The sequence below is a fragment of the Artemia franciscana genome, unplaced genomic scaffold (assembly GCF_032884065.1).
Source record: "Artemia franciscana unplaced genomic scaffold, ASM3288406v1 PGA_scaffold_1179, whole genome shotgun sequence".
Taxonomy (NCBI): Eukaryota; Metazoa; Arthropoda; class Branchiopoda; order Anostraca; family Artemiidae; genus Artemia; species Artemia franciscana.
Genome location: NW_027062617.1, coordinates 1,763,435 through 1,783,025, shown reverse-complemented (window position 1 = coordinate 1,783,025; position 19,591 = coordinate 1,763,435). Strand labels below are relative to the sequence as shown.

Below are 19,591 nucleotides of genomic sequence, written 5' to 3'. Positions count from 1 at the left end.
CTTTAATCATGACCATAGCTGGCTCAAATTGAAATTAAATAAAGATATAAGTTTTTCTACTGAAAACAAGGAATGACATTAAAACTTAAAACAAACAGAAATTATTTTGTGTACAAAGGGGGAGGGGCTGCTCCTTCCTTTACCACTCACCTTCTACACCAAGTTTGACTTCTTTCCCAATTTTTTAAGAGAGACTGCTTAAATACAAGGGCCATCTAAATGGGACAGGAAGTTTTTTTGCAGCACTTTAAACTTTAATGTAATAAGCAAGGGGTAGAGGAAGGTAAAGCCTGCTTATATACAGAATATTTACTATTGTTTTAAGATTTGATGTTGCTCCTTACTTTCAGCTGAATTAATTCTACATTTAGCTCTGATTGTTTTTTAAAATCATGCTGGAAAAAACCCTTTCTACCTCCAGGAAAAATTTCACCCAGAGAATTCACCCCCTGAAAAATTCCTCCTGCTAAAGCTTACTTTGCAGAGAATGATGTGGGGATAGACCAAAGTATTCCCAGAAAACAGGAGAGATTATAACACAATTCCTCAAAACCCATTCTATATTTATCTGAAAGCCCAATGAGACCTAGAAAATTATTGCTACTACTATTACAACTCACCATAGGTACAGCTTTGCATGCTCCTCCTCCCCCTTTATCTATTCAAAGCTTCCCTCTTTTTACCATCCTAGGCAGTCCTCATTCCCTTTAAATCATTCTTTATGACATCTTCACATCCCAACTACAGACAACCTGCTTTCTGTTCAGCCAAAAAGGACAATTTTTTGCAATCTGTCATCCTTCATCCACAAAATGTGCCCAAGCAATCTCAGCCTTTCTCTCCTTACATCCTTAGAAAGCAGGATTGAGCCACAGCCTACTGTTTGAAATACAGTTAGTCAGCAGGGTACCCAGAACAACCCATAGACAATTCCTCTGGAAAAAATCTAGCGAATCTTCATCCACTTTTTGGAGCACCCATGCTTCAGAGCCATATTTAACCACTGTCATCATTGTAGCTTCCAAAATTCTTATCTTGGTTGGCAGATGTATTTTCCTACTCTTCCAAACTTCTTTTTAACTGTGAAAAAACACTTTGACTCCAGGCTATTCTATTTTTAACATTTTCACTACTCCAGCCATCTTTACTAATAATACTACCAAGGTAGGTGAAGCTGCCCACCCAACCTATCTTTTTATTACTCAACATCACTTTTTCATCTTCACTTAATCCTAGCCTTAGGGACTTAGTCTTCTTAACATTAATTTTTAAACCTATTTCCCTGAACTCAAACCTTTAAAATTTCATTCATTTTGCTCAAACTTTCATCTAGGATGCTTAAATCATCAGCATAATGTAAGTCCAGGGGACTAATTCCTCTCCATTTCATTCCGTGATCACCCATTGCCTTTCCTGTGCTCTTTAAGACAAAATCCATTAAAATGATCCATATAGAGGGGAATAGAACAAAACCCTGCTTAACTCCTGATTGAATACAAAACCAGCTGCTAACCTTATTTTGTACCTTAACTGCAGCAGTGTTATTATGACAAATAGCACTAATCACTTTAATGTATTTGCCTAGTATATTATACAATGGTAAGATCTTCATTAAAGCTCTCCTATCAATAGAATTGAATGTGTCATCATAAACAGTTTGTGGCAACAAACTACAAGTAAGGAGTGACTCAGTTCAATAACAACTGAAACCCTAAATAATAGAATTTTAACATCGATAGATACATCAAAAGAATCAGTTTATTATGCTGATTCCAAATATATGACATCCATCAAGTAGTGTTACCTATCAAAAGTTATGAGTATGATAAAATGTGCCTAATTTTTTAAACAGAGGGAAACACCCCAAAAATCAAAGGAATCTTAATGAAAATCATGCCATCAGATTCAGCTTACCAGAGCAATCTACTGTAGAAGTTCAAGCTCATATCTGCAAAAACACGGAATTTTGCTGTTTTTACTGGAAGACAGATCACAGATACATGTTTATGTGTTGTTTTTTCCCAGGGGTGATTGTATTGAAATAAGGCTCCAAGAAAATCAGGTGTTTTAATTTCCAGCAAATAATTTCCACAGAAAGGGACATTTCTGAGTGATCAGCTTTGAGTTGATTACTCCCTCTTAATTATTAACATGCCAGTACAATATTTTACTATTATGCCATCTAGCTGCATCTTCCAGATCCTTGGCAATTTTATCCAAGGCCTGCACTTCACACCTACTTAGTTTATATTTTTTAATGCTTTCTCCACTTTATGTTCATGTTGTTTTCATACAATCTATCACTCAGATAATTCTTGTAGAAGCCCCCTCTCTTGTCTATTAAACATAAAGCTTTTTCACTAATATTCCTAGCTGCACTTCTAACTGTCTTCCCTAAGACACCATCAGCAACTTCAAAATTGTTTTCCTAAAATTGTTCCAACCATCTTCCACATTGTCAAATTTTAAACTCTCCAGTTTAGTATTCAACTGTTCCTGGAAAGAGTCTGTCATATTTTTATTCTGGAGTCTACCAACATCATAACTTCCTGAGTGGTAAGGCTATTAAAATGTCCTCCTTGAGGCATTTAACTCCCTGCTTGCAAAATAATCCACTGCCCCTTCTTCATAATTGCTATAATGCACTAATACATCAATAAAGCATTAATGAGACAAGCCTATGACTTACTCCATTTTTTAAAAATCAAATAAATGCCAGACTCATTTTTCCCTAAAAACATAGATTTCACCCTGTAAACACTTTATTCAGGTTTAGTCTAAATGAAGGAGGATGAGAGACTATCTCCTACACCCCCTATGCACACATTGCCATACCTAAATTTACACAAAGGCCCATGTAGAGTTAGACAATTTAGGCATAGAAATAGACTCTTTTGGGCACATGATCCCCCCACAATACCCTGCCCACCATCCATCCTTCAAAATAGCTGATGTACAATTATATACCACTCCATATAATTTCATAGAAAATAAAGTAAAACAACTTAGTTTAAAACAAGAATTAAGATAATGATATCTATATTTACCATTTATTTTCTATGGACTAAACTAAACAACTATTCAGGAGCAAACACCCTACACTGCAGCATTAGTTTTTCTGTAACCAGGAAGTTCAATGCATATTTATTGATACTCATAAATTGATCTTCTATCTCAAAAGTGTCAGTTGATGGCAAGTCTGGGTTATTTTGGGGAAAATCACAGTTAGGTGCCTAAAAATGGCAGAAAAGGCCTTTCCTATACCAAAATATTTTGCTGCATTTAAGATAAGAAATGAGGTTATTAGCTGGTATTGTATTTAATCAGGAGTTAAGAAAGGTTGTGTCCTATCCTTATTTATATATATATATATATATATCATTTCCATGGACTATGTCATAATGAGCACAGGAAAGGCAACATGGGAATCTAATGGGAAGAAAAACTTTCCTGGACTTAGATTATGCTTGTGACTTGAGCATTGTTGATGAAAGTATGAGCAAAATAAGTGAACTTTTCAAGGTTTTCTAAGTCTCAGGGTGCTAGAACAGGTTTAAAAATTAATCTTAAGAAGACTAAGTTGCTGAGACTAGGAATAAGTGAGGATACTGGGTAACAAAAAGATTGATCAAGTGGATAGCTTCACTTACCTTGGTAGTACTATTAATAAATATAATGGGTACAGTGAAGATGTTGAAAGTAGAATAGCCAAGACCCAGGTGTTTTTTTCACAGTTAGAAAATTGAAAGAATAGCAAGAAAATTCGGCAAACCAAGATTAGAATATTGGAAGCTATAGTGACGCCATTGATCAAATATGGTTCTGAAGCATAGACACTCTACAAAAAACAGATAAAAATTTGCTAGATGTTTTCAAGAGAAATTGTCAACAGACTCTCTTGGGTACCCAACTGGCTGACTGTATTTAAAACAATAGGATGTATGAAAAGTGTGCATGCTAGGGCAACAATGAGAGAAAGATTGAGACAGCTAGGGCACATTCTGTAAATGAAGGATGAGATACCCAAGGATTGTCATTTTTGGCCAACCATCAGGGGCAAAACAAAACCAGGTTTTCTTTGGTTTGGGTGAAAGGATGTTTCAGGGAAATGAGAACTTCCTGGGAGGGTGTAAAGAGGAAGGATTTGGACAGATTGGGATGGAAGAGGAGCATGTGTAGCTGTGCTGGCCTCAGGTGACTTGGTTCTGCAATGAGAGGTAAAATTCTAGTTTAGCGACTTTTTGTTATCTTAGAAAGGGGTTAGGTTAGGAAATTGAAACTTTTGGGGATGGGTCTACAGGCTAAAGTATATCCCACAAAGGTATTTAGAGTACCCACCTCTACTGCTTCTCCCTCTAAAGGGCCCTGAAATTTGCTTACATAACAGGTCTATAGCTATTGAAATTTTGACAAAACAACATTTTACCTTAATTTTCAGCTATCAGTTGTCTTTTCTCTGCTGTAAGTTCTGGAAATGCAATTCCTGATATTTGAGTGAATTCTGAACCATATCTATGTTTTTTTTTCAAAATTTAGGAAACATATTTACATATCTTTAAAACCTTATAAATTGGGATTTAGCAAAGTTGTGAAGCTGAAAACCATTTTGTTGTACTTCATTCAAGCAGAAGATCTATTTTCCAAGGTTCCACTTTTGTAACATATATATTTCTAACATTTAAATACATTTTTCATTATAAGTCCAACTTTCCAATATATTTGCTACTCTCCCAACATACTATCTAATATATTTCCCAGCTATCAAATGTATTTGGAAATTTTCCATTATAATGTGAGAACCAAGCATGAATACTTTGGTAGAACCTCAACAGAGCTATTCCATTTTAATTCTATTTAATCAACTTTATAAATTGGGATTGAGCAAAGTTGTGAAGCTGAAAACAATTTTGTTGTACTTTACTGAAGCAGAAGATTTATTTTGGAATGTTTCACTTTTATAACACACATATTTTTAAAGGTCATCAATGGTCAAGATGATCTAGAGGGAGAGGGAGTGGAGGTAGGTACTTCAAAATACCTTCCTGTGGCATAGGCCTACTTCAGCCTGTAGACCCATCCCTGAAAGTTTCATTTTACTGTAGCCCTGTTTAAATATATTGACATATTCTAATATAACATGAGGTACACAGAGATAGCATTAAAGCTAGGCAAAATTATGGAGTTTTATGAAAATTCTTAATAGGCTTGTAGTCTTAATAGCAAAATAGCCTACTACAATAGTGAAATGCTATTTGATGCCCCATTAAGGGCTGTGTGTATTCTTTCTGAATTTCATGATTCCTTTTCTTTCAAAGACTAAGCTAATGTCCTAGATCTAATTCATGCACATATTCAGCAATAGGCCTATCCAGGAAATGATTAATCTTACTGAAACAATTAGGCCTAATCTTAAGCCTATGTAATTTCCTATTACAAAAGTTCAACTGGACCAAGCCATGTGAAACCCACCTAATAACAAACTATGCTTAAAAAGTTATTTCGTAAAAAACAGTGGACTGATTTTAGTTAATAACATAAATAAGTGAAAACAAATGAACTCACTTTAATTCCCAAACCGCATGCACCTTTTTGTTTGCCAATTGCAAAAGCAACGTTGCCAATATAAAATTACATAATTTTAACAGATGGCTCTCAAGTCGTAGATTCTTTATCATCTGTCCCTTGCTTTGAGAATTTTTTTAAAACAGTTCCTGGTAACGAACTGTAAGTAATGAGTGACCTGGGTCAATAGTAATCGAAACTCTAGAAAAATAGATTTTATATAGCACCTAGCTATATCAAAAGAACCGAACTCTTATGCTGATTTTAAATGCGTAAGTGTCATTAAGTTTAGTATTACCCATCAAAGGTTTAGAATACTACTACAGAAAACAGAAGAGACAATAATGAAGACTTTTTTCCCACGACAGTCAACCAACAAAACCTATTTGGATATTTCGGCCCTATATCTAAGGTCCGTCTTCAGCAGAGAATATAATAAACGATAACATACTTACAGTAAAAGTTCTCGGTCAAATATCCATTTTTTTAAATAGCCTTGGCATCATTCCTTCTTAACGAAAAGTTCAGCCAGTTTCTAAGGTTTAGAAACTGAGAATATTCGCCTGATTTTCGAAAAAGTGGAGAACCTCTGAAAAGTCAAAGAATCATAACAAAAAGCACGCCATCGGATTCAGAGAACCCTACTGTAAAGGTTTCAAGCTCCTATCAAAAAAATGTGGAATTTTGTATTTTTTTGCCAAAAGAAACATCACGGATGCGTGTTTCTTTGTTTTTGTTTACTTTTTTTTGCCAGGGGGGTCATATCGACCCAGTGGTCCTGGAATATCGGAAGAGGGTTCATTCGAACACAAATTTAAAGTTCTAGTGCCATTTTTAAGTGACCCGGAAAATTAAAGGGTAACTAGATTCCCACCCACGCCCTTTTTTTCAGAATGGTCTGGTCAAAATTTAGAAATAAGCATTTTGTTCAGCATAGTTGAATGACCGAAGAACTATGTCTTTTGAGATGTCAGGACCCCTCACAGTCCGCGGGGAAAAGTCTTTGAGTTACAAAATTTGACCATTGTTTACGTGTGGTATTTTTTATTGGGAAGTATGTCTACATTTATCGTGGGGGCGGATTTTTTGCTAGTAGATTTTGCACGGGGATAATTTTCAATAGGAAGGGTAGTTTCCAGGGGGTAAATTTTTTAGGAGAAATTTTACACAAGGGGAATTTGCCAGAGTTCGTCTACAAAATTATTCTTAAGTATTGCTTTCTCATTGCCGATTCAATTTTACGCTTGGAGATGTCAAGGTAATTGTCCGGGATAAATTTTCACCAGGATTGAATTGCCTAGAGAATATTTTTGTGGGGAGGAGGGATTTATCTTCGGTGGTTTAGCCAGATTTCCTGGTATTACTTGAAAAACGATCAGAAATTAAATACAAAAAACAAGTTTTTGCAACTGAAAGTAAGGAGCAACGTTAAAACTCAAAGCAAATAGAAATTATACGTATATGAGGGGGATTGATCCTCCTCTAATCCTCGCTCTTTACGATAAATTTGGAATTTTGTCCCGATAAATTTTGTTAATTATAACTTAGTAACGATAAATTTGGAGCATATATATATATATATATATATATATATATATATATATATATATATATATATATATACTAGCTGGTGGTACAACACCTAGTTGGTGGGGGCGCTTCGCGCCCCCCCCCCAAGCCCCTCCGCGCGCGTAAGTCGTTACGTGCCATATTAGTTACGCGCCATTGTAGTTGTGTCCCTGTGTCCCACCTGTGAATATAGATAAAAGAGAAAAGATTTCTCTTTTCGTTATAGATATATATATATATGTATATATATATATATATATATATATATATATATATATATATATATATATATATATATATATGTATATATATATATATATATATATATATATATATATATATATATATATATATATATATATATATATATATATATATATATATATATATATATATATATATATATATATATATATATATATATATATATATATATATATGTGTGTGTTTTTAACTACGTAAAACTTGCGAATATACAACATTCTTCCATGTCCCATTGCCTGTGCATATAAATAGATTGTCAGGTTTACCGACTCTTGAACATGCAACATAAAATTGTCCATGGGAAAATAATCCGTATTCAGATCTATACCTCATTATTCTAATGATTGCCCTTGAGCTTTATTGATGGTGATTGCTAATCGAATATTCCCTGTGTCCCGGTCGTCATTTATATTCCCAGTATCCCGGTCGTCATTTGTGTCCCAGTGTCCCAGTCTGTAATTTCTCTTTGAGCGTCCCGTGCGTCATTTATATTTCCTGTGTCCCGGTCGGCATTTGTGTCCCGATGTCCCGGTCTGTAATTTATCTTTGAGTGTCCCGGTCGTCATTTATATCTCCCGGCTGTTATTTGTGTCCCAGTGTCCCACTCTGTCATTTCTCTTTGAGTGTCCCGGTCGTCATTTATATTCACTGTGTCCCGGCTTTTAGTTTTCTTTTTCTCCTTTATTTAGTTTTTTTTCTTTTTCAGTTTTTAATTTTTTTTTTAGTTTTTTTATTAGCTTTTAGTTTTTTTCTTTTTAGTTTTTTTTTGTAGTTTTTACCTTTTTTTTAGTTTTTTTAGTTTTTTTTTCTTTTTTAGTTTTTTACCTTTTTTTTAGTTTTTTAGCTTTTTTAGTTTTTTTAGTATTTTCATTTTAGTTTTTTTTTGTGGTTTTTACCTTTTTTAGTTTTTTTCTTCTTTTGTATTAATGCTAAAGCCAAGGTTCAAACCTGGAGCCTCTCGGACCTAGAACCTGAAACATAACGCTTTACCGACTCAGCTACTTCGGCTTGAATACATTCGTTTTGAGCAGCTTCCTCGGGTGTTGCCATTGTAGGTTCTTCAGTCATTTTACAATTAGAAATTTCTCTTTCAACGATCTTCTTACAATTAAAAATTTGTCTTTGAACGATATTCTTAAATACCTGTGTCCTGGTCGTCATTTATATTCCCTGTGTCCCGGTTGTCATTTGTGTCCCGGTATTCCAGTCTGTAATTTCTCTTTGAGCGTCCCGGTCGTCATGTATATTCCCTCTGTCCCGGTCGTCATTTGTGTCCCGGTCTGTAATTTCTCTTTGAATGTTTTTTCTTTTTAGATTTTTTTTTAGTTTTTTACCTTTTTTCTTTTTTCAGTTTTCTTTTTCTTCTTTATTTTTCAGCGTCACTATGAAATACATATCGCCGAACCTTTGTTTTTTTAACTAAAATCTGGTAGGCATTGATGACCTTATCCAAGTCAAAATCCCAAACCCAATCATCATCGCTATCATTTTCAGTTTTGATATGTTTTGACTCTCGCTGTCCAGGTGGATTTTCATCTAACTGTGCGGTTTTGCGTTCTTTAGCCGCAAGCCTGTTTTCTTGCTGTTCTTGTGATTCCTCGGCACGCTTTCTTTTCTTACTTTCTCTATCAGCCGCAAGTTTTTTGGCATAGATTCTTTGAGCAGCTTCCTCGGCTGTTGCCATTGTAGGTTCTTCAGTCATTTTATAATTAAACATTTTTCCGTCCACGAACTTCTTACAATTAAAAATTTGTCTTTGAATGATTTTCTTAAATACTTTTAATGACGTCATCGTCATAACAAAAATGACGACAACTAACTTCATGACGACATGATGACATGACGTCACTCGACAGACCCACAGACAAACAACTTATTTATATATATACTAGCTGTTGGGGTGGCGCTTCGCGCCACCCCAACACCTAGTTGGTGGGGGCGCTTCGCGCCCCCCCAAGCCCCCCCGCGCGCGTAAGTCGTTACGCGCCATATTAGTTACGCGCCATTGTAGTTGTGTCCCTATGTCCCACCTGTGAATAGAGATATATATATATATATGGTTTTAACTACGTAAAACTTGCGAATATACAACATTCTTTGCTGTCCCATTGTCTTTGCATATAAATAGATTGTCAGGTTATCCCCCTGTTTCCCCCGGTGTCCCCGTTGTAGTTGTGTCCCTGTGTCCCGGTCGTCATTTATATTCCCTGTGTCCCGGGTCCCGGTCATCATTTGTATCCCGGTGTCCCGGTCTGTATATACATTCGTTTTTTAAGTTTTGTTTTTCTCCTTTATTTTTTTCCTTTTTTTTTCTTTTTTAGCTTATTTAGATTTTTAGATTTTTTAGTTTTTTTTATTAGTTTTTAGTTTTTATTTCTTTTTAGTTTTTTTGTCCCGGTCGTCATTTATATCCCCCTGTTTCCCCCGGTGTCCTCGTTGTAGTTGTGTCCCTGTGTCCCGGTCGTTATTTATATTCCCTGTGTCCCGGTCGTCATTTGTATCCCGGTGTACCGGTCTGTATATACATTCGTTTTTTAGTTTTGTTTTTCTCCTTTATTTTTTTCCTTTTTTTTTCTTTTTTAGTTTATTTAGATTTTTAGATTTTTTAGTTTTTTTATTAGTTTTTAGTTTTTACCTTCTTTTTAGTTTTGTTAATTTTTTTTTTTACTTGTGTCTTGGTCGTCATTTATACTCCCTGTGTCCCGGTGCTTTGTTGATTGCTAATCGAACATTCCTTTTGTCCTGGTCGCTTTCTCTTTGAGTGTCGTCATTTATTTTTTTCTTTTTTAGTTCTTTTAGTTTTTACCTTTTTTAGTTTTTTTTTAGTTTTTAGTTTTTTTAGTTTTTTACCTTTTTTTAGTTTTTTTAGTTTTTTAGTTTTTTTATTTTTTTTATTAGTTTTTAGTTTTTTTGTAGTTTTCGCCTTTTTTTTAGTTTTTTTAGTTTTTTAGCTTTTTTATTAGTTTTTAGTTTTTTTTGTAGCTTTTGCCTTTTTTTAGTTTTTTCAGTTTTGACGTCACCTGATCCAGTTTTTTCAGGTGACGTCACCTGATCCACGATCCACAGATCCACAGACAACTTATTTTTATATATATAGATAGTTTTTTTTTTTTTACTTATGTCCTGGTCGTCATTTATACTCCCTGTGTCCCGGTGCTTTGTTGATTGCTAATCGAACATTCCTTTTGTCCTGGTCGCTTTCTCTTTGAGTGTCGTCATTTATTAGTTTTTTCCTTTTTTTTTAGTTTTTTATTGGTTTTTACCTTTATTTTAGCTTATTTTTCAGTTTTTTCCTTTTTTTTATTTTTTTTTTATTTTTTATTTTTTTTAGTTTTTTACCTTTTTTTAGTTTTTTTAGTTTTTTAGTTTTTTAGCTTTTTTACTTTTTTTATTAGTTTTTAGTTTTTTTTGTAGTTTTTGCCTTTTTTTAGTTTTTTCAGTTTTTTTTTTAGTTTTTTATTGGTTTTTACCTTTATAGTTTTTTTAGTTTTTTAGCTTTTTTATTTTTTTTATTAGTTTTTAGTTTTTTTTGTAGTTTTTGCCTTTTTTTAGTTTTTTCAGTTTTGACGTCACCTAATCCAGTTTTTTCAGGTGACGTCACCTGACACATCCATCCATCCATCCACAGACAGACAACTTATTTTTATATATATAGATATATATATATATATATATATATATATATATATATATATACATATATATATATATATATATATATATATATATATATATATATATATATATATATATATATATATATGTATAATATATATATAACAGTTAAAATTGAGCAGCTTAAAATAAAATAAAAAAAAAATCAATTATTGCCCTTGGTAGTGACCTGGTTATAAAGTATATATCATGGTTAAAACTAAAGTAAAAATCTTATTCTAGTTTGGTTTATTTATTAAAAAAAAACAAGGCAAATCACAACAATTCACAGTAGCTATAACCTGTAAAGGACTAAACAAAATACAACGTTAACTAAAACAGTTGCAGTAAATCAGGAACAAAAGGAGAAAAAAAAACGATAAGGGCTCGAAATACTCGATCGCAGATACCTAAATTACAGAATATATCGAAATATTTGTACAAAGACACAACCAGCCATCCCAAAAAATAACAATTTAGACGATCAATAGCTTAGACACACAAAACGCATAAATAAAAAAAAAATAACTCAATATCAACAATTTACAGACCTCCAGTAAAATATTATATGATTTTAACTCATTTGGCAAATCTTTCTAAATTAGAAATCCATGACGATAAATAAAAGTTCAAATACAGGTGAAATCTTTTTAATAGACAGTGATAAATTTCACAAAAATTCTAGATATTTTGGTCACATACTCAGTGACCGTCATCAGCAGCAATACAAAACTAAAACAATTAAAAACTAAAACAATCATGGTTTTCGAAATTATTTCGAAATCCATTTAACAGAATCCTGTTTAGTGTTGAAGTTCAATCTAGTAGTTATTGCTAATGGTCTACGCGTCAAAAGAGAACTTCTAGTTTCATACTTGTGAAGAGACTATGCAAACAGGGGAGGATAAAGAACTAATTATTTTTATTTGGAGGAAGGGGCAGTAGCAAATCGTGAGCCCTATTCTGGGTGTTTTGTCTATCCACTCCTGTAATTAGTGCCACTTTCGACCTCCATATGGGGCAGATGCCTTTATACCCCCCTCCCCCTCCCCATTCCGGGATGCATATCTGAAAATAAAGAAAACACGTAGACAATAGTTTGTGATGATGCATATAGATAAATAGAGAATTATAAAATCTACCGATTGTGAATAAAAGGTAGTATATATACTTCTTGCTGACGTTACCTTACTGAAACACTCCAGCTGTTACCAAACTCTTGTAGCCACATTCTGAATAACCCAAAGAGGAACAAAGTGATTTGCCAAAGTTTATGACTAAGACAGACAACATTATAGCAGATATGGATTTACCACAGAGAAGTGCCTCGTTCATCGTACATGACGAGAAAAAATTGCTTAAATTTTGCAATAAAACCATCATTCTTAGCTGCTTTACTACTTACAAGTGCAATATTTTCTTTAAATCCCTTTTGCTCATCAATAATCACTCCTTGATATAATGAGTGATAGCACAATATTTAATCCTCTTGCTACCAATATTCGTTTTGGCTATTCAAGGATAATAATTTATACTTCCTCCATGAATCATAAAAAAGATTTGGTATGGTCCAGTTTCAATTTATTTAATCACATCCACTTTTCAATAAACCGAATATTCTGGCACATAATATTTGACAATTCAATTACGGTCATATAAGTAACGGTCAAATGCGAATCCTCAGCAAAACATGGAAATATTGTTGTAACATCATTTCTGTCATTAACTGTATAAAAAAAAAGATCCTAAGTATACTACAAAGATCATTTATATATACCCGATCAAGAATGAGTCCAAAACCGACCCTAAACACCAAAAATAGAATGAAAGAAGTGAATTTTTAAGTTCATGCAAAATACTTGAAGTGATTACATTCAAGATGACACACTGAGAGCGATCACATAAAAACTATTGAGTCGCCTGTCATTGTCGTGGATAATGCCAGCCTGTCCCAAGCCAGGATAAAGGAGGAGGGTTGGGCAACAGGTTTGCTACCTGTCCCTGTAAAAAAAGCCCCAGAAACGGAAACGTCGATAAATGCCTCGGATGAATTATCTTCCCCCTTGATAACGAACCCAGCAAGCCCCCGGACACGATTATTGACTGTGAAACAACCAACCAAAATCGGTTTCTGGATCGTGAGAACTATGAGTCAGTTATCAAAAACCGAGCAAGTTCTCAGAGAGATGAAACAATATAATATTGACCTCCTGGCCCTAAACGAAATACGTTGGAAAGATGTAGGCCAAGAAACACTAGATCATGGATATGTGCTTTTGTATAGTGGAGAGGACAACCATCATCAGGCAGGTGTAGGACTTATGAAGTCCCCTGCAGCATACCGAACAATGCTCAAATGGACTCCAATAAACGAAAGGATCTTGTTTGCACGATTAGCTACAACACACACTAAGCTTTCTGTCATTGTATGCTACGCTCCTACCAATGAGGCGGATGATGATGTCAAAGATGGCTTCTATGAAACCTTGCAACCTGTCACCAAAGACATCCCCAAACATGATATTCTATGTGTTGTTGGTTATCTGAATGCCAAAGTAGGAGCCGATCGCAAGTACTATCCGGAAGTCCTAGGACCGCATGGACTTGGCCAGATTAATGAAAATGGTGCATTACTAGTAGACTTCGTGCTAAGCAATGACCTTGTCGTTGGTGGGACACTCTTCCAGCATAAAAATGTGCACAAGTACACATGGAAATCTCCAGACGGTTCAATGCGAAATCAGATTGACCATTTCGTGATCGCCAGAAGGTGGCGCACAAGCCTGTTAGACGTGCGTTGGTATAGAGGAGTGACGACCAATCGGGTCACGTGCTCATGATCGCCCACATACAGATCAAACTACGTGCCCAAAAGAAGACACAGCAAGATCTCAAGAAACTGTACGACACGGACAAGCTACAGGATCGAAAAATCCGCAGAGATTTCCTTACATCGTTATGGAACAAATTTGATGCCTTGGCTGTTGAGGCAAATGACTCAGAAAGCGTCGAAGAGAAATGGGAGAAAATAAAAAGTGCATACACGACGATTGCCGAAGAAAAGCTAGGTTTCCGAAAGAAACCAAAGGAAAGGTGGATCTCTGACGTAACATGGAAAGTGATTGACGAACGAAAGGCACTCAAGCAAGCCAAGCTCATAGATACTGCAAGGAGTTCAGAGCTGGCAACAAAAAAATTATACAAAGAAAAAGATAAAGAGGTAAAAAAGAGTGCAAGAAAGGACAAGAGACAGTTCCTCGAAAAGAAAGCAGGTTTAGCTGAAGAAGCTGGTAGGAAGGGTGACTCCAAGACTGTCTACCGATTGACAAATGAGATGGTAGGAAAACAAAGCAGCAGAATCGCCCTTGTCAAGGACGAAAATTGATCAATTATATCTGATCCAGAAATTGACGAGAGATGGGCTTCCCATTTCGAAAAACTTTTGAACAGACCGAAAACTTGTGACCGAGCAAACGTACCTGATATCCCTTTTATGTATTTAGACATCAATACAGATCCTCCGAGTGCTGAGGAGATCACGCATGCAGCAAAGAAGTTAAAAAATGGACAAGCCGCGGGTACTGATAGCATTCCAGCAGAAATGCTGAAGTACTCAATTAGTACCTGCATACCCATTTGGCTCTTCCTCTTCACCAAAATATGATCTTAGGAAAGGTCCCGAGAGATTGGAACAGAGGCATTATGGTCAAACTCTTCAAAAAGGGAGACTTGATGAACTGCCATAATTGGATAGGCATCAATCTTCTCCCTGTCTTATCCAAACTATTAGCCTCCGTCATTTTGCAGCGTCTGCGGAAAGCACAAGACGCAACTCTACGTGAAGAGCAGCATGGTTTCAGAAGTGGGAGATCCTGTTCTGATCTAATATTTGTACTGAGAATGCTAGTCGAAGAATCAAAACAATGGAACAAGAAGCTCTACCTCCTATTCATTGACTTTGAAATGGCATTTGACTCAGTTGACAGGGATTGCTTGTGGAGAGTTTTGAAATACTATGGAATTCTTGAGAAAATAGTAGATATGATTATAGCGCTTTATGAAGAATCAGAATGTTGCGTTTGACCGAAAACGGTACAACCAGATTTTTAAGGATCATGTCTGGTCAAGGATGTGTACTTTCTCCCATGTTCTTTATAATTATAATGGATTATGCCCTGAGACTCGTATCGGGTTACGGGGTAAAAGTAAGCAACAAGCAACTGTTCGATCCGGACTTCGCGGACGACATTGTCCTTTTCGAAGAGTCTAAAGAACGGTTGCAGCAGCTACTTGACACTATTACCGAGAATGCAGAGAATGTCGGGCTAAAGATAAAGATTGACAAATCGAAGAGCATGGCAGTCACAACCTCGCCACTTGTTCTCCATTGTAAAAACAAGGATCTAGAACAAGTCCAGGAGTTCAAGTACCTGGGTAGCTGGATTGATTGTGATGGAGAGATCTCGACCGAAATTAAACGTAGAATTGGACAAGCTACAGGTGCCTTCAATAGATTGAAGCCTATTTGGAAAAGTAATAAATATTCAATGCGACTGAAGCTTCAACTCTTCAACAGCAATGCACTCTCAATTCTCCTTTACGCAAGTGAATGTTGGAAAGTAAACGCCCATCTTGTAAAAAGGATCCTTCCATTTGAAAATAAGAGCCACAGAAGAATGTTGAATAGAAGCTGGCAACAAAAAATTACAAATGCGGAAATACGCAGAAAAACAGGTCAACCTCCAGTCATTGAGTTGCTGAAAAGGCGGTGAACATACCTGGGACACGTTCTTCGTATGGAAGAGAGCAGCCTACCTCGAACAACCTATGAATGGAAGCCAAATGGTAGAAGAAAAAGGCCGCCCCAAAAATACATTGAGACGAAAATATGACCGAGATCTGAGAACGGCTGGCACCTCACTAATACCTGAAAGGGAAGGCGTCATCGCTGCAGCACCAATGCGAGATGAATGGAGAGGCTTTGTCGACGCCTTATGCGCCACCGATGGCTCTGGAGGAACTAAGGTCTAAGGAAATTGAGTCAAATCTAAAAAAAAAACTGCTCGAATTCCAATTATAAAAATATTCTTAGTTAAAATATCGTGATGAATACATAAGCAATCTTCATTCCTCTATTCAACGCATCATCAAAAAAAATTAGGAAGTGGTAAAGCAGACTGCTTTGTCAAACGACCCTATCTAAAACCAAACTTATGTAAAATGCTCCATTTCCCAGAAATTTCCCAATTCTATTGTTTAATCAGTTTTACATTTATCCTTGAAATAACCGTTAAAAGCGAAATAGGTCAGTCATCAATAACAGAATTCTTGCCCCCTTTGTGAATCGTGGAATCGCATTCATACTTGTTACACATTCAGATAAGTCCAACATATATATTCGTTTACGGAACGCTGAAACATCATTCTCATCTGGCGGATAGTCGTAGAAGTGGTCTATTATCAGTAGACAAAGGTATCAATCGACGGAGCAATACACCAGCATTCACAAAATAACCCCAACATCTGGTTCGAGACTTCATCATCAAGGGCAACCCAATCCAGACACTCTGGACCGGAATTTGGGCTAATAACTAACAAAATTAGAAGCTTTACTACTAAGGTTTCCATTATCATCCTTAAATTTATCCTTATAATATTCTTGTTTCTTTTGGCAGTCATTAGATTACAAATAAATGAAAGAATTTTGGAGACTAAATATCAGAATGGCTATAGTTCGGTGGTATCATGCAGGCTAAAGCTCCTTAATTTTCCTTTCTCTTTTTTTACTTTCTGACTTTTGATTTTTGCGATTATCTTTGTCTATTTTTTTTCTTCTTTTCAAATGCAAGAAGGTAAAACAACGTTGCATATGTAATTAATTTCACCAGAACTTTCAAGGCAAAACTAGCAAAAGTTATGACTGGGCACTTCTATCGTGTCAATACACAGGGACTAATCTTGATAGGAGGGAAGAGGGAGAGAGAAAAAACACCAGCAAATAATATGAATGATTTTGGAAACTATGCGGAAAATCGTAGAAATCATACTATTTTGGGAAAGGCAGTGCTGTTCCTATACTGGCTTCCTTTGGCAGGTCCAACAGTGCCATCTTGCTTCCTTATCTGACCTTGATAACAGTTTAAACAATCTTAACAAGAAACAGGTAAAAATATGATTTTTATAACAGCAGCCAACGCATTCCTAATTCTTAATCACATTCTTACTTCATCATCCTTAATTCAGTCGTATTTAATTTCATTTTCTGCTTGGGATTATCAGTCACTGACACGCAGCCCATGCCTCTTTACTGCCCTGTTATGATTATCTCCAGCTGCTTTGAAATTGTCAACAGTCCGGTAAACTACGTTTTAGGATGCCATCCTTTTAAAATACATTTAAGAACCACTATTCAGTTTATTTGTTGGAATTCAAATAATCTTTCTCCTTCATATATTCGGTTGTAGTTCCAATACATGGACACGGAACGGAGGAGTATCCTTGTTGAGAAGTACTGTAATTTCAAGATAACTATTAAAATAAAAATATTTACCTTCGAATTACGAAAGCAGTCTTCAAATTTGGTCCAATGTGCTGAAGACTCCCCCTCCCTTTTGAGTGCAGATTTTCAAGTTCAAAGACTATTTCTATTAGTAATGATAATTTCTTTGCTTCTGGCCAGGGTTTGAAGTTAAATCGAAAATTGTCGGACACCTCTAACTTCAAGTCCATCTTTGAAAATTTGAATTGTAACTCGAATCCCATGCTTAATACAAATAAGAAAGAAAAAAAAAATGAAGCTCAACTCGACTCAGAGCTGAAATATATCACATTAATCATCTTAATCCATTTGAGAGCTTTAAGGTCCTCTGGACCTGTAGTGCTCATGAGTCGGTGACTCCTAGTCAAACTTCCACTGCCTCTTCTCTCAGTTCTTGTCAAGTTGGCATTTGAAAGATTGGATAGAGGGTGTGCTGACAGTAGAGTCCTTCGATTCATTCCAGGGGTTTATGACTCTTCTTGAAAAGTACATTTAATGATTCTCGATATAGAGCTTAATTTTGGTAGCTTCTTTGAGTGTTCTCTTCTGAGATGATGACTGGTTTTGTGGCTGCTCATGAAGATAGTAGAGTTTTCCTTTTGGAGTTTGTAAGTAAGCATCATATCGCTACGCATGTGTCTGTAGACGATGGTAGGTAGCTTGATTTGCTTGAGGCGGTCTTCATATGAAGCTGATTTCCGGATTTTCACGCACTTTGTTGCTCGCCTCTGAACATTTTTGATGAGCCTTACATCTTGCCGATAAGAGGGACCAGCCGGGCAGATGCCAGAATCGAGATGGGTTCTAACGAGAGACTTGAAAAGTTTTATGATTATTGTTGCCTCTGAGCTATTGATGGTCACTTTTATGGCCAAAGATGGAAATTGCACGGGAAACAACATGCTTAACGCGGCTGTGGAACCTCGACCTGTCGTCAATGATGACACCAAGGTCCCTTTCTTCTTCTCTATTCTCTAGATGCTCCCTTATTTTAGTGATGGGATTTAAAATTTATAAGGTACCCACTGGGTTATTGGGTTCAAGGTGCAAAATTCAGCATTTGGTTGTATTAAGTCGGAGAAGCCAGTTTTGAGTCCAATCCTGTGGCCTGTCTAGGTCGTGTAGGATTTATCTACATAAAACATCGATGATGTACATCAAGAAAAGGGTTAGACCTAGTAGAGTTCCCTGCGGTACCCCACTCATTACTATGGCCTCATCGGAGTAGATTGGCTGGCCATCTATGTCAAATAAACGGACTTTCTGTTTAGAATGTGGTGAGGAAATTAACTAGCCAGTCTATCAGGGATAAATTGATGCCGGTAGCAGATATATAGGAGCGTAGTCGACTATGGGGTACCTTGTCAAGGTCTACCATCAGTAGGTCGACTGGACGTTCTTGAACAATCAGATTTGTAATTATTTCGTATGATTTCTATAATTTTAGTTCAATTGATTTTCTTGACTGGAATCCATGCTGCTTAGGTGACAAATTTGTGGTTAAATTTTTGACAGTTGAATCATTGACTATGCGTCCAAGCATCTTAACAACAGCTGAAGTTAGGCTGATAGGTCAATAATTCTCAGGCTTGGTACGGTCGCCTTTTTTTGAATACCGCCGTTACGTTGGCTACTTTCCAGTCTGCTGGTAGCTCTCTATAGGTAAGTGACGCCTTGAACATTCTCATGAGGGGGTCTGCTATCACTTCTGCAATTTCTTTTAGTAATCTGAGATGTAAATTATCAGGTCCTGGTGACTTGTTAGCATTCAACTTTCGTAAGCGTTTAAGGATATCTATAGATGATACCGTGGCACTTTCCATTGAATGATGGGGAAGGTAAAGGTCCATCAGGTTCAGGTTCAGTGAAAACTGAGACAAATTACTGGTTCAGTAAATTAGCAAGCTAATTAGTGTCTGTAACTTCTCCATCTCACCCTGTTATCAGTTCTTGGATACAACATTTATTGTGATCTTGGCTAGAGACGTACTGCCAAAACGTTTT

At 36.0% G+C, this 19,591-nt stretch overlaps 3 protein-coding genes across 3 annotated transcripts in view; 2 read left to right on the top strand and 1 right to left on the bottom strand.

The window, feature by feature from the left end:
- Positions 1 to 5,604, bottom strand: part of LOC136041200 (ras GTPase-activating protein-binding protein 1-like) — a 37,131-nt gene extending 31,527 nt beyond the window's left edge. Inside the window, exon 1 of the mRNA XM_065725773.1 lies at positions 5,563 to 5,604. The gene's annotated coding sequence lies outside the window, so the exon portion shown is untranslated. The remainder of the gene's footprint in view (positions 1 to 5,562) is intronic.
- A 7,592-nt stretch (positions 5,605 to 13,196) lies between these two features.
- LOC136041192 (craniofacial development protein 2-like) lies at positions 13,197 to 13,889 on the top strand. Its single transcript, XM_065725752.1, has one exon. The coding sequence runs from the start codon at positions 13,197 to 13,199 to the stop codon at positions 13,887 to 13,889; it is 693 nt and encodes a 230-aa protein (XP_065581824.1).
- An 862-nt stretch (positions 13,890 to 14,751) lies between these two features.
- LOC136041191 (uncharacterized) lies at positions 14,752 to 15,132 on the top strand. The gene has a single exon (XM_065725751.1). The coding sequence runs from the start codon at positions 14,752 to 14,754 to the stop codon at positions 15,130 to 15,132; it is 381 nt and encodes a 126-aa protein (XP_065581823.1).
- Positions 15,133 to 19,591: the final 4,459 nt, after the last annotated feature.